The 20,009-nt window shown below is 53.3% G+C and overlaps 2 protein-coding genes and 1 non-coding gene across 4 annotated transcripts; 1 reads left to right on the forward strand and 2 right to left on the reverse strand.

The window, feature by feature from the left end:
* Window positions 1–545: 545 nt before the first annotated feature.
* GNL1 (G protein nucleolar 1 (putative)) lies at window positions 546–10,915 on the reverse strand. 2 transcript variants are annotated; one of them, XM_045293001.1, is made up of 12 exons: window positions 10,744–10,915; window positions 10,182–10,347; window positions 9,704–9,840; window positions 9,394–9,545; window positions 9,223–9,294; window positions 7,874–8,081; window positions 7,614–7,709; window positions 7,069–7,266; window positions 1,654–1,832; window positions 1,411–1,573; window positions 1,035–1,175; window positions 546–896 (listed from the first exon to the last, which is right to left on the reverse strand). In XM_045293001.1, the coding sequence occupies exons 1-12, from the start codon at window positions 10,814–10,816 to the stop codon at window positions 649–651; spliced, it is 1,833 nt and encodes a 610-aa protein (XP_045148936.1). In that variant the 5' UTR covers window positions 10,817–10,915; the 3' UTR covers window positions 546–648. The 2 variants fall into 2 exon arrangements, with proteins under 2 accessions (XP_045148936.1, XP_004711719.1); XM_004711662.3 differs by having other exon boundaries at window positions 7,069–7,263; window positions 10,744–10,913.
* Window positions 4,830–4,994, reverse strand: LOC115870434. The gene has a single exon (XR_004046709.1). It is a non-coding gene; the product is annotated as a U1 spliceosomal RNA (small nuclear RNA).
* A 506-nt stretch (window positions 10,916–11,421) lies between the features above and the next one.
* On the forward strand, window positions 11,422–18,870 carry PRR3 (proline rich 3). The gene is made up of 4 exons (XM_004711664.2): window positions 11,422–12,127; window positions 12,779–12,841; window positions 16,518–16,808; window positions 17,069–18,870. Exons 1-4 carry the CDS (start codon window positions 12,019–12,021, stop codon window positions 17,173–17,175), a joined length of 570 nt encoding a protein of 189 aa, XP_004711721.1. The 5' UTR covers window positions 11,422–12,018; the 3' UTR covers window positions 17,176–18,870.
* The last annotated feature ends 1,139 nt before the right edge of the window (window positions 18,871–20,009 follow it).

Below are 20,009 nucleotides of genomic sequence, written 5' to 3' on the forward strand. Positions count from 1 at the left end.
AGCCTTTGGTGAGCATAATGCAAATACCTGGATATGGGGACTGAGGTCTGGATTACAGTCCAGGCACACTGTAAACCCTCAGTGAGTACTTGCTGAGCTTCACGAAATCTTGTTAAAAAACCTCACTGGTAGACATCGGTTGGCTTGTGACACCTGCTCACGCGGCTGCTTTTCCCAGAAGTGCAGTCCCGGCTCTGGTGGCAGGGAGCACACATCGCCTACTCGGGTCGGAGGGGCAATGAATGGCACAGACTCCACAGAGTTGGATTTAGATCACGCTCCTAGAAAACACACACACACACACACACACACACACACACACACACACACACACACACACTTTCCTCAGCATCACCTGAACCCTAGGGTGCAAAGTGGGTGGGCACAGGAAGCTGCTTTGCAGGGGTTGGGACCTGCTGGGGTCCCTCCTGAGAACTGTTGCTGAGCAAAGTGAATGCAGACACGAAGGAAAAGGAGAGGAGCTCTCCTCCCCGTTTCTGAGCCTGAGCCACGTGCTCTCACTTGGGTCCATCTGGGGAAAGGGCTACGAAGCAGACAATCTTTATTCACAATCGGGCCAGCAGAGGGGATTCCCCCAGGTCAGTCCAAAAGCAGATACTGGGCAGGGCAGATGGCGCAGGGTGGGACTCAGCACTCGTCCTCACCCAGAAGGGCATAAGGGTTTCGGGCAGCCAGGCTGGACCCTGGAGCTGAGGTAGGGGTGTCCTCATCTCCTTCCCCCTCCTCATCTGCATCCCGGTCTTCCTCTCCTTCTTCCTCACAGGAGCTACTCAGTTCTTCCTCTTCCTCCTCTTCCTCTTCCTCATCACCTGCTGGGCCCACCCTGCCCTGCAAGACCACCAGCTCCATGGTTTCTGGATGGGACTCCCAGGTGCCTAGGGAACCAGACCAGAAAAAAAAAGAAGTGGGAGGTGGCTGGGGCTTGGAGGGGCGGGGCGAGCTTTGAGGCAGGGACTCAAGCCAGGGAAAGGTGGAGAAGAGGCACAGCAAGGACCACCACCTGGCTCTCTGACCTTTCTGTTCGCTGAAGCCAGGCGGATGGAAACACAGGCTGAGGCGGCCATCCACCGCCAGCCGCAGGAGGCTATTGGCGGCCCTGTACACGTCATTGCGAGCCGCCTTGGCGGTCTTGTAACCACGCCTCTCTGCCCAGGCTGCGGAGAGAAAGAACCAAGGGAAAGGGGCCAGCCAACCAGGTCCCAGCCACCACCCCAACCCCTTATCCCAGCCCTTCCCGTTTCCCTGAGAGCATTCCAGGCCAGAGAACTCGCTGGCTGGGGGGCAGTTGCTCCTGGATGGCAGAATCTCTAAGCAGCAGCAGAAGGCTGGCAGGTCAGGGAGAGCCGCTGAAGTCAGGTGGGAAGGAGAAGTCAGACAGGTGGGACCTACCTTCACAGACATCCCAGGCACACCAGGCGTGCTCTGCTGAGGGGCCCACAGCCTCTGGGTGGCGCAGGCGGAGCAGCGCCTGGACGGGGACCCGGGAGGCTAGATAGCCCACGGCTGTGTATGGCTCCTGGATTTGGGCAATGGGGTAGATCCCTGCCAGGACCTAACAGAAACAAGGACACTTAGTCCTCCCCCTCCACGTCCCGCTTCTCTCCCAGTCCCCTGCTCCCTCTGCCCAAGTACCTGCAGCTGCCTGGGCAGGAGAGAGGGGAAGATGAGGCCGGGGCAGTCACAGAGCTTCACAGAAGGCGTGAGGAAATAGGTCTGAAAGTATCGGGTGTGGCCCGGCGTCCTGGACACACTCACAACCTTCCGCCCCACCAGGCCGTTGATCAGCGAAGACTTTCCCACGTTGGGGAAACCTGGGGCGGGCAAGGCAAGCACAAAGAACATGAGCATTTCCCGTCCCGGGGCCTCACTCGGCAGGGCTGCTTGAAGCCTCAGCCACTCTGGGCGGGGAGCCAGCTGAGAGGTACAGGTCCTGCGCAGGCAACTCTGGGTTGCCAGGTGAGGATCCTGGCGCCTCTGTGCACCACCTTGGTGACAGCAAGGCAACTTCCTGAACTTCCTCTGTTTCCCCTTCCACCATAGGGGTTATTTTCTACCTCCAGTTGGCAGGATTAAGCCAGACACCAAGTACCACTTCGTGGTGTGGAGCACGCAGACATGCATCTCATAATACGCACCAGTGATTCACCCAAGGAGAAGGGGAGAGGGCAAGCGCATGGCCTCCCTCCTCATGACCACCAGCACCCCTGCCCGGCTGACTTTGGTACAGCCTGCTGGCCACTCAGTGCCCAGGTCGCACTTCTAAAGCCCAGTTCTTTCACATAGCCAGCGCTACCTACAGTCAGGCACTCGCCAGACCTCGGCTTTCCCTGGTCTTGCCTCTCCCCCAGCTCACTCCCCTGGGGCAACCTCAACCCTATAAAACGAAGCTGGTTGCTGTTCCCTGGGCAGCTGAATGTGGCTGAAGCAAAGTAGATGCCCCCCCACGCGCCTGTGGTCCTGTTGCAACACCACAGGAGTACCTCTTTCACAGGAAGGGAAAAGAAGGCAGGGAGGGAAGGCGGAGGGTGGGAAAGAGCCGCCCTGGACAATCCCCATCATCCGGCTTTCTCTTTCCCCTTTCTGACTTTCTGATACAACTACTTAGAAGACAACTGCATGTCATGTCTCCGTGCCAACTTTGTGACTATGAACTATAACTCGTGAAAAAATGCACCAAACATCAACGGCAGTCTAGTGGGCCTTGGAAGACCCACCTCTGGGCCCGGTGGGCAGCCCCCTGCCTCGGAGACCCCACTGATCCATTCTCCTAAACAGATCCCATTTCTCATTGTTTTAGTCCTGTGTCCTGTACCACTAGAGTGTGGTCTAGCCTGGCAGCGTTTGCACTGTGAGACCACACACTAGGCAAGAGGCACTGTTGTGTCTGGATCCCTGTGTGCAACTGACGTGAGGTTCGGTCCTGTTACGGCACGTTCCCCCCGTGGGCCAACCACAGCCTGGATTTCGCCACCACGCCTACACTGAAGCCACAGACCTGCAGAGTCGAGCCCAGCCCACAGGGCAAATCCTTGCTCCCATCTTCTTTGGCCCACCAGAACAGGGGACACAGCTGATCTCTCCTTTCCTCTTCAAACATTTTTTTACATTGACTTCTGGGAGACTCTAGGATTTCTTCCTCCTAGTCCGAGCCTCTAAATGCCGCCGTGCCCCAACCCAGTCCCTTGGCTTTCTCTTCTTCATCTTCCCCCTCTCCCACATCCCATCCAACTCCATGGCTTTCAGTACCCTCCATCAGTGTCTCCCCATTTACATCTCTTCCTAATTCAAATCTCTTCCAACCCTCTCCTACCCTCCTGAACTCTAGAGCCTTATCCTCAACTGTTCATTCAATAGCTCCACTTGGGATCTTTGAAAAGATCCCAAAGTTTAACTTTCTGTTCCCTTTTTGGTTCCCTGATCCTCAAAGAGGCCTGGTGGCTTGGTAGGTTAAGTGTTAGACTGGTAACCACAAGGCGGGTGGTTCAAGCCCACCAGCTGCTCCATGCATGCAATGTGAGGCTGTCTGCTCCTATACAGATTTACAGCTTCAGAGACCCGATCGAGCAGTTCTACTTTGTCCTGCAGGGCCGCCGAGACTTGGAGTTGATGGATGACAGTGGGTTCGCCCTCCTGTCCCCTCAATCTGCTCCTCTCCCGGTCTTCCCAAAGGGTCAGGCACCAAGCCTGGACATCTTTCTTTTACTCCTCCTTTCTCCTCTCCCCTCAATGCAATCCACCAGCAATTCTGTTTGTTCTACCTGTCTCACTACCCGCCACTTCTGCCACTCTAAGAAACTGCTCTCCCCATCTCTGTGAGTGACTGGCATGGCCTCTGTTGCCCTCAGCTGCCTCTTACCAATCCTCCCCCTCAAACAAGCCAAATCCACTGCCATCAGGTCAGTTCCAACTCAGTGACCCTATACAGAGTGTCTAAGGCTATCTTTTAAAAAGTTTTTTTATTTAAGGTTATCCATTTTTACAGGAGCAGACAGTCTCATCTGTCTCTCATGGAGGAGCTGGTGGTTTTGAACTTCTGACCTTGCAGTTAGCAGTCCTATGCTACCAGAACTCCTTTGAGGACAGCTTAGTACAGCTTCAACGGCTTCCTTTGCTGGGAAAATTGATGCCAGCCAAGCCTGTAAACAACTTCAAGGCTTTGACGGTAGCTCTTGCCAGTACTGAGAGAGTTTATACAGAGCTCAATAGCTCAGAACCTCAGCAGTCGTAAAACACTTCCAAGAGAAAAAAACACTGAGGTGATTTAATACTATTGAAACAAGAACAAAGGTGAAGCACAGACAGTCAGAACTGAATGCAGCAGCAGTAAAGAATGGGAACTGGGAGGGAGCGAACGCAGAGCGCGGAGTGCCCCGAAGCCTGCGCAGATGGAAAGAGAGAGCACTGTTTGTTGAAAGACCAGGCCGTGTCAGAAGCATTCAGCACGGTATCATCCATGGGGTGGGCTTCCTACGATGATTTCTGAGCCAACAAATCTTTCATTGATTTAGCCCCCTCTGCCGAGACCCGAGATAAATGATCCTCTGAGTGACGGAGGTAGCAACTGCTACTTTACACTGGAAGAGCCCTGGTGGGGCTGTGGGGCGCGTTGGACTGCTTGGTAACTACAAGATCGGTGGTTCAAAACCACCCACCTCTCCTAAGGAGGAAGATGAAGCCATCTGCTCCCGTAACGCTTTTCGGTCTCAGAAACTCTACATCGGGTCACTCAGACTCAGAACGGACTCAGTGGCGTGGGTCTGGTTTTAGGGATTATTTTATATGGACTCTGCTTTGCTTTTCTTTTTTTTTAGGGGAGAGCGCACACAGCCCCCCACTACCACAAACGATGCAGCTGAGTTTCCTACATTTGGGGAAGTCGCAGGGGTCAGCACATCCGGAGTGCAATGGATAAGCCTCGCTCTGGGAAAACCACCTTCGTGAGGATCATGGTATCTCCCCTGCCAGCTAAGTATGGATTCTGCTTTTCAAAAAAGTTCTGTAACCATTAAAATAATTTCCTGATGAAAAAAAAAAAAAAAGGAATTGAGAGCCTGTCATTCTCCTGCTCAAAAACCCACCACTGGCATCTTATTAGAATTAAAACTTTAATGCCTTCTTCTAGTCAAAAAGGCCCGAGATGATGTGGCCCCTGAAGACCTCTCCAACCTCATCCCGATATTCTTCCCTGACTCCCTAACTCTGATTCCCCCAACTCTGACCAACCCCCAGCACTCCTGCTGGGCCCACAATCACCAAGTTCATTTCTTCCTCAAGAACTTTCCACTTTAGAGCAAATGTTTTGAGAATGATGAGGGCAATGGATATACAAATGTGCTTTACACAATTGATGTATGGATTGAGATAAGAGTTGTATGAGCCCCTAATAAAATGATTAAAAAAAACAAAAACTTTCCACTTGGGGACCAGGGAACCTCCTTACCCAAAGGCCCTTTCCCCCAGCTCTGACTGGCCACCTTCCCCTCATTACCCACAGTCTTTGGGGGCTTTTCCCAGAGGCCCACCTGCTCCCAGTTACTCTCTCATGGCTCTATTTCCCGTTGCCTTTGTTGTTGCTGTGTGCACTGGAATCGCTTCTAACTCCTGCGGCCCTGGAGGACAGCGAACTGCCCGCAGAGGGCTTCACAGCACAGACTGCCAGCTCTGTTCTCCCTCTGAGCCACTGGAGACCTGCCGACGACCTTTCTGTTAGCAGCTAAGTGCTTACTCACGGTCCCCCGGGGCTCCTCTCATCGTCCTGCAACAGTGACTCCGGGGCAGGGATATTTCCTGTCACTTTCACAGCACCCTGTCTCGTCCCTGGTACAGCACCCGGCCCTAGTAGGTGCTGAAGGCTAAGTGAATGAGAGCTGAGGGACTCCCAAAGTCCAGAACCAAGCCAACGCTGTCCCTGGTACAGGCCCTGAACACCCACCCACAAATGCACACAGAGGCCGACTAGAAGCCCCGTGTGAGCGAGAGCCTGGGGGCAGAGGTCAGGGAGTCGGGGAAAGCCAGGTGGCAGCGACTAGCAAAGAGAAATCTCTCAGCATCCAGACAGGTTTTTCCCAAAACAACACGAAGATTGAAGGCCAAGTCCAGAGCACTTGCTCCAAGAAGCCCAATTATCAGCTGCACTTTCTCCACTTCTGGGCTGAGTTATTTCCAATATCACCTCAGACATACGACTGTGGCAAGGTCTCACCTCACCTTTCCAACATACACTACTTTAAAAAATCACACCGAAAAATGGAGGGACTCGGGGCTCTAATCGGACATTCCTTTCTCCCCACGGTGGGCAGAGTGCAGAAACTTCTCCTTGATAATAGCCCTTACTTAGGACTAAGACCCAGGCCCAATACAACTTGACAATCACGCTAAGCTCAGTGCTACAGCTGAACACGAGAAAACACCGACTCACAGCCACCCGATTCAGTTTCCCAAGAGAGTACATATTTCCAGGGCCCCTTCCACTCTCTCGCTCAAGAGTAGCAGGTGGTTTTGATCCACTGACCTTATAGTTAGCAGCCCAATACCTAACCTACCACATGGCCAACCAGATCGCCTTACAAAAGAACAGTAGCATGCACAAAATTAATATGCAATGTTAATATTGCATGTTATACCAATATTATACTGTTAATTGACAACAATTATATTTATACAAACATTGCATATTCATATGCAGTATTATAAAACCAAAATCACTCTGAACAATGCTTGGTACGTGGCAGCCCCCTATCAGTACTACGCTCTAACGGCTTTATTTGTCGGGCATTGCTAGGCCCCCTCAGCACCATTCCACTTATCCTTCAGTCCACTCCTTTCATTAGGGATCGAGGACCTCAGTTTTTTCATCAAAGGAACAGAGACTCAGAGCAGTTAATGAATTTGCTGGGGGTCACACAGCTGGGAAGAGGTGGATTCATTCAGCAGACGGGGCCTCCTCTGCGTTGCCTCTTCGAAGTCCTGAGACCTAATGGGGCCTGATCCCACCCCTCTTTGCCAAGCACTGAAACTGTGTGTGTGTCTGCAATGCCGCTTCCTTACCCACACAGCCGATGGTCACCACCCCGTCCTTATAGCGCTCCCGAGCGGGGCCGGCTGGCTCCATGGCAGAATCAGTCTGCTGCTCCACCAGGACTGCGGGTCCATCGTCCTCCTCCTCCTCCTCCCCGGAGCCATTGCCCCAGGGGGCCCCAGCCACGTCCCGTGCAATCTTCTCCCGCCAGCTGCTCAGGTCTACTGCTTGGGAAGAAGAAGGCGGAGGCGGCTCTCCCTGGGACCAGCGAGAACAGTGACCACCCCCCCCAACTGTGTATCAACAGCTGATGGGTGAGTGCCCTCTGGGGTGAGCAGCCCAAAAGCCTCTCCTCAGCTTGTTTGTCAACCCACCCCCAAAACCACTGGCATTTCCCTGTTTCTACAAAGTACGGAGGAGACTGAAGGCTGCATCCCACTGAAGTGCCTGCCCACCGTCTTGCTATTCAGCCCCCATGACCCACAGCCTCTCTAACGCGTCTACAACAGAGGGGGGCTGACTTGCAGGACCTCCGGTCTCAGGTGTCCCATGGTACCTTCCGAGGGGCACATACCTTTCCCCGCAGTGATGGCTTCACAGGCTCTGAGCAACTGCTCCGGTCCCAGAGCCCGGGTCCACCCTCTCCCACGCTTCCGACTCTTTTTTAAGACTAAGGTCAGAAGACACAAAGGGTTAACACGCAGGCTTCCGCAGCCCACCTCTGCCACCGCCGTGGGACCCGAGCTCAGGAGCCCCATGGTTCACAAGCATCTCTGCTGTCCCCCTGGTGCACTGCCACCCCAGCTCTCCACGGGGCCCTCACTGCCCGCTCACCGCTACTGGGGTCCTGTGGGGCGCAGGGATCCCGAGGGAAAGAGGTGAACAGGACGATGTGCAGCTGGGGGTAGTGTTGGTGGAAATAGTGCTTCCAGGCAACCACGAGAGCCGGCGAGGCCAGGTCCACCTTGTTCAGAACCAGCACCAGGGCCAGCCCAAGTTCTCCAGTCACGTACTCATAAAGCGCGGGCGGGAAATTCACAACCTGCAGCCAGTGGGTAACGGATGGAGCAGTGACTCAGACACAAGGCCCTGGCAGGAGCAGGCTCTCGGTGAGACGAGCAAATCAGCCAAAGTGGAGCCGACAGAGGGGTCAGTAACGCCAGCGTTGAGCCTCTAGGTCATGATTAGGGACAGAGACAGGCCAAAAATGAGATAAGGAAACAGCGGCCCAGCACCGAGGTTCTGAAGGCTGTGCGAGCAGATGGATGCAGTTAGCATGTGTGTGGATATCACGAGGGAGCTTCAGAAGTTTTGTGGGGAAACTGGTCTCTCTTAACTTCGTTTTTCTACCAACATTTGAAAGCCTCCTCATAAATGTGTAGCCATGTATGCGCATGGGTGTGAAGCATGTGTAACTGTGTGTACATCTGCACGTAGGACATGTGTATGTAGTTTATGTGTCATTAAGGGACACTGACACAAATGTCCTCACAGACCTCTCTTTTTCCCTCTGAAGGACAATATTACAGTAAAAGGTCAAGATTTGTAAGAGAGTAGCCCAGGATAAGAACCTAACCCTAACTCCAAGCTGAGCATTCCAGGTGAGAGTAGAATCTTACAGTGAGTAGAAGGCACCGCTATGGCCCAGGAGCTACGGAGGAAAATGCATGTGTGGGTAGGGCAGGGGAAGTCCCTAGCTGCTTCCATAAAAATCCCTTGGAATTCCACGAAACCAAACCAAACTCACTGCCCAGTAACCCCACAGGACAGGGTAGAACTGCCCCTGGGAGTTTCCAAGACTGTAACTCTTTACGGGAGTAGAAAGCCCATCTTTCTCCCAAGGGACGGCTGGTGGTTTTGAACTTCGGACCTTGTGGCTCACAGCCCAATGCATAGCCATCATGCCATGAGGAGTTCCATAAGGGAACTTTGTGTTGGCCTACCTCTGGCGGGCTGGGAGGTGTGTCAAAGGAAGGGGAGAAGGGGGCCAGCCAAGAAAGACATGAGAACAAAAAGCTAAGAAAACAGATGAGTAAAGAACCGAGTCTCAGACTGCGGACATCAACACAGGGTGGAGTAACTAGAAGTGAACAGAAATGCCTGCCTATCCTCCAACTCCTGCCTCTGACCTTGACTCCTCAAAAGCCTTCCTCCCCTTGCCCACCTTCACCCTTCATACTCACTGGATGCCGGATATCAGTGATGAGCAGGACAATGTCAGACATCTCTAACACTCGCCACAGCTGCCTCCATGTCTGCAGAGAGAAGAGATGGTGGAAGAGAAGGGAGCTCCAGGCATGGTGCCCCTCCCATTCGGACCAACATGACCATGGGTCTATATACCCCACGCTCACCTCCAGGTTATGCTCAAAGTAGCTGAGCTTCGAAGAGGGGTAGGCCCCATGAATCTTCCCAAGATACTCCTGGAAGCTGCGTTCCTCCTGGCTCATCAATTGCTCCTTGGACATCTCATAGCTCCAAGGAGGACGTCGAGGGAAGTCTAGGACTGGAGCAAACAGCCAAGTTCAAGTAGGAAAGAGGAGAGTTTCAGGGCTCAAGGGTGTGTAACCAACTCTTCTCCTGCCGGTCAGCCCCGACCCTTCCAAATTCCTTTCCCCAGGGCATGTCCCGTGCCAAAGATCCCAGGATGGACCTGTGACTCACCTGAGTCAGGCTGATAGACTTCTCTGATGTCCAGCTCCAGTACCTCCGGGCTGACAGGCTGCAGCACTTGCTCCCGGGCTGCTCTCTTCCTCCTCTCCACATCCTCCCTGCTGTCCCGCTCAAAATGCAGCCGGTATCTGCGGGGACAGGGACAGGGCTTCCAGCACAACCCCAGGCCTACACACTCCATCCTCCCTCCTCTTGGGCAGCCTTCCCTCTACACTTGTTCAGATCTCTTTCCTCCACCGGTCAGCTTTCCTCCACATCTCTTTTCGCCCCTTCTAAAGCCAAACTCCACTCCCTCCTCAAAGGGAAGGCTGTGGACCACTCTGGACACGCCAACACAGCCAAGCCTCTACCAGCAGCAGCCTGCTCCCCCCCTCCCTAGCTCCCACCCCCCCACCTGCACTTACGTTCGGACTTCCGGGTGGACTCCAGCCAGGACCCCATCCCACACCCCCGCTCTGCACACCCTCACCGATTTGGGTCGAAGCTCCGCGGGCCCAGCCCCTGGGTTGGCTGCTGATTAAGCCTGCGGATGTGATGGGTCACGGACTCCCCGTCCGAGGTATCAGTCTGCTCCTCCCGCCGCTCCCGGCTCCCGCTGCGGCTGTTGGAACTGGAGCGCAGCCCATCTTGAAGCCCTGCGGGGAGGGGCCGGTTCTCAGGGGCCAGAAGACCCCCCACCTCCCTGGCTCCTCATCACCCCACTCCGCTGGTTTCAAGGCCCGATCTTTTGCCAGTCACTCGGCCCAGGACCCTCCCGGATGTGCGTGGGGGGGGCTCACCCCTCCTCCGGGGAGCTGCGGGGATGGGGCCCCGCTGGCGCTGGAGGGATTCCCCGCCCCCCAACTGGCAATCCTTCCCCCCCGCTTGCAGCTGCCGGGGGACTACAGGAAGGGACGCTCCGGGTCTCAGGCACGGGTCGCCGCGCGCCCCCGCTCCTGCGACGCCCCCCAGAGCCGCAGCAGCGGGCACACCTCTCCCTCCAGATGTGCAGGCGCCCGAGCCCCGCCTCCTGCTCCCGCTCCCACACGGACCTCGCTTCCGTTCCCGCTTGTCCTGCAGCTGCTTCTTCTTCTGCTTCACGCTGAAAGGCTTCTTCCTCGGCATGGCCCGCACCGGGACGCCGGGCCCGCCCTCCGCGGAGCTCCGGCCGCCTCAACTGACTGCCCGCGACCCCGGGCAGCCCCCGCCGCGAGGGCCCGGGGCCCCGGAGGGGGCGGGGCCGCCCGGTGACGTCAGCGGGCGGGCCGAGCGCCGGGCCGCGGCGGCTCGGGTGGAAGGCGGACGCGAGCCGACCGTCCACAGTCGCTTCCCTCCGCGAGCGAGACGAGCTGGCGGTGCCCCGGGGGCTGCCCGCCCCACGGGACGCGGTGGCACCGAGAGGGCGCCGCGGCGGCCGGGAAGGAGGCGCGCGTGGGAGGCTCGAGTTCACTTCGTCACGGGCGCGACCAACTCGCCGTCGGAAGAGGGGGGCCGCGTGTCATCAGGGCCTCGCGCGCCGGCCGGAAGCTACCACTCACCTGGCGGGGGCGGGGCGGGGCCTACCGCTGACGGAAGCAGGGGGCGGAGGGCGGGGTCTACCGCTGACGGAAGCAGGGCGGGGCGGGGCCTACCGCTGACGGAAGCAGAGGGCGGGGCGGAGGGCGGGGTCTACCGCTGACGGAGCAGGGGGGCGTGGACACGCACCAGCCACCTGGTCCACCCGGAGGCCGGCCGGTTGGGCTAAGGACTAGGGGCCAGGGCAGAGATCCTATGGAAAGGACGCTGCACGCTGCGCCGCCGGGACCCAGATTCTCTGGGAGAATGATCAGGAGCCGTTTCCCAGACCCAAGGAATGAGCGCGAGCGAGGAAGGCAATCTGGTGGTGCTAAAGGGCCTTGGAAGGCGGTCGGAGGGCAGGCGGGTTGTGGCGGCGGCCGTTACCATGGTAACCAGGGGACCGGAAGTGGCGGTCCTAGGATGTGACAGCTCCCTTCTCAGGCCTTCAGGCCGGGATCCTCAGGACTCTACGCGGCACGCCGCAAGGAACGAATTGTGTTGCCTCCCCGGCGGGAAGGGAATGGAGGCTTTTCAAAACCTTTAAAGGAAGGCGGCAAAGAGAAGGCTTTTTTTTTTTTTTGCATTGCTTCCATGCCTGGCAAAGACCTGAGGATGGAGCTGCAGCCAAGGAGACCCACAACCTTCCGGAAGTGGAATGAAGGGAGCCTCAGCCTTGCTGTCCACCACCTCCCGGAAGCGGAAACAGAATCCCAGCCGGGCCCCTTCCACACTGCCCTCCAGGTCCCACTGCAGCCATTGCGGCAGCCACGATGCCGAAGCGAAAGAAGCTGATTCAGCAGCACCAGCCTCCACGACCGCAGGCCCCACTGCCCGATCGCGAAGAGCTCGGAGACGACGACGACGACGGGAGTCCCATCGGTGAGGAGCCCGGGAGATGCTCATGCCTGTCAGCCTGTCTAGGCAAGGGGCCCGGGGCTAACAAGGTGGGGAGGGGACACCCTTAGGGAAGGAAGAAGGGTGCACGCCCTAGGAAAGGGGTCCAGTCTTGGTTGAAGCTCTGAACGACACGTTTGCTTACGTGAATCCTCAATCTTGGTCCAATCCCCAAACCTTTGTAGAGAGTAGAGACAGCCGAGAGGAAAAGATAAAGCGCTCCCGCGCGCGCAGCCGCAGAACAGCGGGGGACAGGGGCCAAAGAGGTCACAGATCTCGATGACGGGAATGATGCTTTGCGACCAGATTTTCCGCGAAAGGTGCAAGTGCAGATTCTCTAAACTGTTCTTTAGGATGGGGAGAAGATCACCTGGGATACTTTGAAGGGAAAGGAAAAGTTGTCAGTACCCTCTCCTGCTTTATTTTTCCCAGGGCTGAGGCTACTGTTTGCTAACCATGGCACAGCTTTGCAGAGGACGGACAGATGGGTGGGGTGAGAACCGGACAACACTGCCGAGAATATAGTTGGCTTTACTGGCTGAACTAAGGAAAGCGTACTAGAAATTAAAACGTGGAATCACGGCATCGGTCCTTTAGTCCATTTTGATGACCATATATTTTCGTGTCTACTTCCAGGACCACCGAGCCTTCTGGGCCCTCCTCCAATGGCCAATGGGAAGCCCGGTGATCCCAAGGCAGGTGAGAAGAAAGGGGCCCAATCCTTGAATTGCCTCCAGGAGAGTAGAGCACGGGAGGGAGTAAAACCTAGTAGGGACCAGAGATCCAAAGACCAGTGCTTCTGCACCGAGTAAATGGGAAGGTAGAGACTGTGTGTTTTACACATTGGAAACCGGATGTTTTGAAATGTCACTTCTCAAATTGATCTGTAGAGTCAATACACCACCAGTCAGAATACCCACTGTTTTCTTGTGGAAATAAGTGTTCTACGTCTTTTTTTTTTTAACATTTTATTAGGGGCTCATACAACTGTTATCCCAATCCATACACGCATCAATTGTGTAAAGCGCATTTGTACATCGTTTCTCAAAGCATTTTCTCTCCATTTAAACCCCCGACATTAGATTCTCATTGTTCTACGTCTTTATATACAAAGAATTTTCTAGTGCAAGACTGCCGAGACAGTCTTAAAGAACAAAGTAGAGGGGCTGCACCTCCAGGCACTGGGCAGAAAGGTGAGGGCCCCAAAGCAGACCTCCTCAACCAGTGCCTGAGACCCATGGCAGAGTTCTTTGGGTGCCACTCCTAGCAAGTTTCAGGGGTTGGGCTGGGGAGGGATTCCCACCCCTGCACCCCACCTGATTCAGGCCTGACGCTTATGAGTAGGCCTCAGGGGCACCTGTGTTTAAACCTCTCTGGGTTGCCTGAAAGCCTCAGTCATGAGCCGCCCCATGGCAGCTCTAGGTATGAGCAGAGCGTGTTTCCAGGTTAATGAGGTTAATAATGTTTTCCCTTCGGTGACTGAAAAAATAAAAAGGACTTACTTTGAATATCAAGACGTACTGTAAAGCTGCAGTAATTATGACAGTGTGGTATTAGAAGGGTGGCAGACATGTAAGTCAATAGAGAGAGTTCAGAAACAGACCTGCACATGTATTTGTAAAGGGTTCTAGTTGACTATGTATTCTGTATGGAGCAGAGAGAAAATTGACCTCTTAATCATAGCATATACAAAAAACTGTTCCAAATGGACTTGTTGATCTCTAAGTATGGAAAGTAGAGGAATAATTCCACTAGAGGAAACATGTTCTTAACCCCAAGACGTATACATGTGTTGACCATAGAGGAAAGATTGATAAATTGAATCATAATGAAGAATGTCAACTTTCCTGTAGTCAATGGCACCATTAAGCATTCAGAGGAGGCCCTGGTGGCACCATTGGTTGAGCTATTGACAACCAACTGAAAGACAGGCAGTGCCAACTCACTCAAGGAGCCTCAGAAGGTAAGATTGACCATCTCCTTCCAAAAGGCCAGCTTTGGAAACCCTTTGAAGCCGTTCTAGTTTGCACATGTGGGACTGGAAGTGACCTGAGGGCAACTCAAAACCCAAGGCAGCCATAGAGCGGGAGAAGCTGTGTGCAGCGAGTTCACCGTGGCCTGTGTGAAGAGAAGAGCTCTTCCGGACAGTCTGTTAAAGGGATGGGCAAAAGGCTAGAGCAAGCCCCTCCTCAAAAAGGCACCCTGAAGAGCCCATGAATGCAAATAAGGACTCAACATTGGTCGTCCGATAAGCACCACTGTTTACACTCGCCACAGTGCTCACATGAGAAAGATTGGCAATACAGTGGTACCTCGGTTATCGAACTCAACTCATTCCAAATTCATGTTCAAACACCCAAAAGTTCCAGAGCTAAACATATTTTTCCCAAAAGAAATAATGGAAAACCAAATAATTGATTCCTGGGGCCCCAAAATTACATTTACAAATCCATTTTTCCTGGATGTTTTAACAAAGTTAACAGCACTAGGTTACAGGGATAGTCCCTAAAACATCTAAATACAACAAATATAGTACATAAGATATCAAAACCATACAGCAAATAAAATGAACTTTTGTTTCATTTTGTGGTGGCGTTCAATAGCCCGTGGATTTGGGAAAAATAGTACACTCACATGGGCTTCACTTTCAAGTCCCCACTAGCATTCTCACACAACAACCTAGTGAGACTATCTTTCATAGACTTTTGGCTTGGCACTGTCTTTTTCTCTTTAGTAATGGCGGTCCTTTTCGGTATTTTTTCCCTAAAAGTCAAAGTCGAGCACTGGCTGGGGAACAAAACCCGCAGCCTGCACACATTCAGCAAATTCAGCCACAAATTTGTCGGCTTCGTCTTTATGTGCACTAGTCTCTTCCCCACGCCCCACTGCACTGTGTGTGCCTGTTCTCTTTCTGGGTTTTGCAAACCGGCCAGGACGGACTTTAAACTCTTCAGGCTGCTATGCGCTCACTCCCGCAGCATCTTTCATTAAATCAATCTGGAGGCTTCTCGCCTTCTCACTTATCACTGTCTCCGGATGCTCTCGCCATCGTGTTGCTTCTGGTTTATGCAAAGTAACAGTCATTTTTCAAGCTCTTTGATGGTCCGGGTTCTTTGTTTTCTGGTTACTGATTTCACACCTTTTGCTACGTTGGCTGCTTTAATCACATTTTTTTCTTCAAAAATGTTGAGTGTCGACATGTTGCATTCAGTCGCCAAATCAGATAAGCGGCGACCTGGTTAAAATTTTGCGATGATTTTTTTTTTTTTCAAGTATCACAGTGTCATGATTTCTTGCTTTAACTCTCAGCGTGGTCCTCACTGTTTTCCTCTGAGCTGTCCTCCTGGTATCGCTAGCTTTCTTTGGAGCCCCGATGATGGTATTTTACACCAATAAAGTGCTGCCAAAAGCACACTGACAGATGTTCTAACGCACTGAGCAAGAGTGGCGCTGAGACGGACATGTCACCCCTTTGTGTCATTGGCAAGGTGCCTGGCTCACTCTCATCCTGTACAGTCGGATTTTCGGTTTGAGCAAAGTTGTGAGCACCGAGCAGATTTGTTGCGATCTCCGCTGTTTGAGCAGTGGGAAGTTTGAGCTTGGAGCCTGTTGACAACCAAAGGATCACTGTGCCCAGTGCTGTTGCAGATCGGGAACAAGTGCCGGTGGGAGTACACACTGGTGCAACCGTTCAGAAAACCCTTAGCAGTGTCTATTAAAGGGGAACGTATGTATCTATATGCTCTGTGGCTCCGCAGTGCCTCTACTACGTATATACTCAACAGAATGCATGCGTATGTGTGACAAAGAGAAATGTTATCAAAATGTTCATCGCAGCATTTTTCGTTATAGCCCCAAACTGGAAACCACCCACATGCCCATGACCAGTAGAATGGATACATAACTTGTTGTACACGCACGCATTGGAATTCCGCACTGCAGTGAAAACGAACGCGCGGACTGCTACAGGCAACCAACTTGGACGAATCTCACAAACATGCTGTTGAGCGAAAGAAGCTAGACACAAAAGAATGCAGGCTGTATGATTCCATTTCTGATGCAAAGTTTGAAAGCAGGCAGAAAACAGCTGTGGTGGTAGACGTCAGGCTGGTGTTAACCTTTGGCAGAGGGAGGGCTAGTGGCGGGCAAGGGCACCAGGGGGATCTCTGCAGTGCTAGAAAACGTCTGGCTCTCCACCTGGCGGGAGTGACAGGTGTGTTTAGTTTATGATAATGGAGCTATGCACTTAAGATCGGGCGTCTTTAAGTACGGATATGGTGTGTCAAGAAAGAGTTCAAAGGAGCCCAGGATGTTTGTGTCGGGATCAAACTGGCCCTGGAGCAAACACTCCATCTCCTTCGCCCTCTCCCTGCAGCTCTACACAGAGGTCCTCCGGGCTCTCGAGGACCATTGATACCACCACTGCTGAGTCTCCCGCCTCCTCCCCGGGGTAGAGGCCCAATGCGGAGAGGCCTGGGTCCCAGGTTTGGCCCATATGGCCGTGGTTGGTGGGGAGTCAGTGCTGAGCCTCCTTTTCCGGGGCCGGGCCATGGGGGTCCACCCAGGGGAGGCTTTCACAGAGAGCAGAGGAACCCTCGAAGGCTCAAGAGCTGGTCTCTCGTCAAGAATACCTGCCCACCTACAGATGGACCCCAGATGATGGAAGGTGAGCTCTCCCTTTCAAAGCCCGTGTGTATGTATGTACTGCCCGCGCCCCAGAAGAATGCCCGAGACCCTTCTGTAGACATTTTCCCTTCCCCCTTGAAGTAGCTCTATTTCTTCTCCCAGCGTAAAGACTATCATTCCAACACAGCTGGAGAGGGGAGGGAATGGGCAAGCCACTCTCCCTCTCTGGCCCAGCTTCCTGGGACATGTATTTCTGTTGTTAATCAGATTGTAAACTGTCCAATTCTCACCGCTTCACAGACAAATCTGACCAACCCGTCTGCCGACACTTTGCCAAAAAGGGCCGTTGTCGATACGAAGACTTCTGTGCCTTCTACCACCCAGGCGTCAACGGACCTCCCCTGTGAGACTGCCTTCCCATCCGGCTGGGATGAGCCCCCTGGGACCTGTGGCCATACCTTCCCTGTGGCCCGGTGATAGCTACTGTGAGGCTCCCACGAGACACCCCCTCTGTCAGTGACACCCACCCTCAGCCAGCACCTCCCCATCAGGGTCCAGCGTGGGGTTTTATCACCGGTACACCCGTTGCACTCCTGCGATCCGGCCTCGGGGCCCCATCCGGGCGCCCAGCAGCTGCCTCCTGGAGCCTTCTCCCCCTTTGCCAAATGACTGCCGAACAGGAAACCTTGTTGGTGCTGTCTCTCGGGCATCTGTCCACCTGTACCCGGTCTTGCCCTCCATTCCCGAGAGTCCTGGAGCCGTTTCCCACCGTTCCCTTCTGCTGGCTGCTTTTCTGTGGCATCCCCCACCCCCGGTGTTGTCAGCTGCTCTGTGGGACTCCCCAGGCTGCCGGGCCTGGGGTAAGGGTGAGAGACTGCCACCGAGTTCCTCCCAGCAAGGCCATCCTCCTGACTTTGGGATTTCAGTTTCTGCGTCAGTAGCATGAGCCCATCGCTATGGTCTGTGATCACGGTGCTTTGTGAAACTGTGCGCCCTCCTCCGTGTCCGTGGCCCTTTTTGTGGCTTCCCCACCCTAGAGTCCTTTTTCTGCCAAACTGGGCAGGCTCCTGGTGCCCTTCGGACATTCCTCGGCCTTCCCAACCCGGGAGGATGGTGAAACTTCCCAGGAGTCTGCCTGCCCGCTCCTTCCCATTTCCCACCCCACGGTGGGGTCTTTGGGTCTGGCAGGCCCTTGTGGCACCGGATTAACGCCTCTGCTGGGCCTGTCCCGTCTCCAGGCCATGCTAGTTCAACTTTGTCATTGGGAGGGCACCAGCCCTTTCCTGGGAATTCTGTGAATCTCCACCGGGTCTCTCACCAGGTGGAACCTGGACCAGACTGTCTCCCTCTTCCAGCCCCGCCCCCATCCTTGGCACTGGTTGTTTTCTGTGAAAACGGCGGTGAACGGATGCAGTTTTGAACTGCCCCAAGGACCTGGGTCAGGGGTTATATGGGCAAGAGGGGAGGACCAGAGCTGTTGGAGAAAGGAAAATGACCTTTTCTGGGTTTTGGTTGGGGTTTTTTTTTAGAGTTTTTTTTTTTTTTAATATTAGTAATAAATGCGGTAGAAACGAGCATTTCTCGCATCCCCGTATTCCAGGCACCTGTGAAGGTGCGGTCCTTCTCACGTGCTGCAGACAGCATGTGCCTCATGTAACCCACGCACAGCGGTGACTGAGAAACACCAATGCTGAGCGTTTCTTCTCATTGGAAAACAAGCGGGTGCCACCTACCTGCGGGCATCCACCAGACTAACCTGCATTGTGTTCAGGTGTCGGAAAAGGACGTATTAGAGTGGGATACTGAAACATTTATTGTTATCTGTAGGTTTCGTGTATACGGAAAGGTACGGATGAAGCCTTTTCAAACCTATTTGGTAGGCATTGGGGCCCTAACTAGACAGTCAGCAGTTGACACCCACCCATCCCTCTACAGGAGGAAGATGCGGCTCTGCTCCCCCAAAGATTTACCGTCTCAGAAACCAAATCGGAGGCTTGCTAGGAGGCAGAACCGACGGCTCATTGGCAGCGTGTTTGGGGTGGTTGGTTTTTGTAGGCCAGGCACCGTACTGGACTCTAAAATAAACAGATCTGAAATCTAAAGGGCGATGCACAAGTACCGGTACATAAACGATCAAAAGTACTGGGAAGATACATGTGTACAAACGGGGTCCCGCAGGAAGATCCCACAGACCCGTTCTGAAGGAGAAGCAGGCAGTGAGGTGGGAGAGCAAGCCAGGAGCAAGCTATGATGAGCCAAGAGAATCACGGGTAGGCCATGAGGATTTGGCTGTTAGAGTTTTAATCGGCTAAGTATAAATTGAAAGACTTGTGATCAATTCATAAATCTATGGAAAGGAACCAGCTTGGAAGTAAGAGTACTGAAGGTATACTAGTAGCTTAGGCACGTCATGACTTCAGCTTGGCTGGTGGCAGTGGTGTTAGAGAAAAGGACATTTGCAGGGTATTGGGGAGTTAAAAAAGAAGTTTTTCAGTCTCGGTAGTTTGGGCTAAGTTCCATTTACGTAACAAAGTACTGTTGAAAGAACAGGGAGAGGGCTATCATTGGCTTTTTGCACTATTGCATCGAACTGCCCCCTAAACATCTCAGCAGAAATACTAAAGTGAGTACTGTAGGTGGCTATATAGACCGATTATTTAGGCAAGCTGGAGACAAATTTATCTGCATATAATGTGGTGGAAGCCATGAGCAGGGGCACATGCATTCACTCTACATGTTCACTAAACAGCTGCTGTGTTTCAATGTGTCAGCCTTATGTTCAATTGTAACAAAACCCCCAAATTTGTCTTAAAACAAGATACCGAAACAGCTGTAGAGTAGATGCTGACTCATCCCAATCTGTCCCAGGGGTTTTATTTTTTACAGTCTGTACATTTTAGTATAATTCATGTGCCACACAAACCAAAGGTTTGGCTCTACCCTGTTTCCTCGAAAATAAGACAGTGTCTTGTATTTTTGCTCCCAAAGATGTGCTAGGTCTTATTTTCAGGGGATATCTTATTTTTCCATGAAGAAGAATATGGTACACATTTATTGTTGAACAAAAAAAGTAAATTTATTGCCTGTATATGGTACGGTAGTTGTCATCACAAACCAGCATAACCAGACAAACTGTGAATCCTACATATCAAGAATTTCTTGTTACTACCATTATTTCCATGTACAACAATCTGTTGTTTTTTTTGTCATCATCATTTTCAAAGCATTTTCTTTCTACTTT

Source organism: Echinops telfairi, unplaced genomic scaffold (genome assembly GCF_000313985.2).
Source record: "Echinops telfairi isolate 266 unplaced genomic scaffold, ASM31398v2 ScPeMD7_655;HRSCAF=1070, whole genome shotgun sequence".
In the NCBI taxonomy this organism is placed as follows: Eukaryota; Metazoa; Chordata; class Mammalia; order Afrosoricida; family Tenrecidae; genus Echinops; species Echinops telfairi.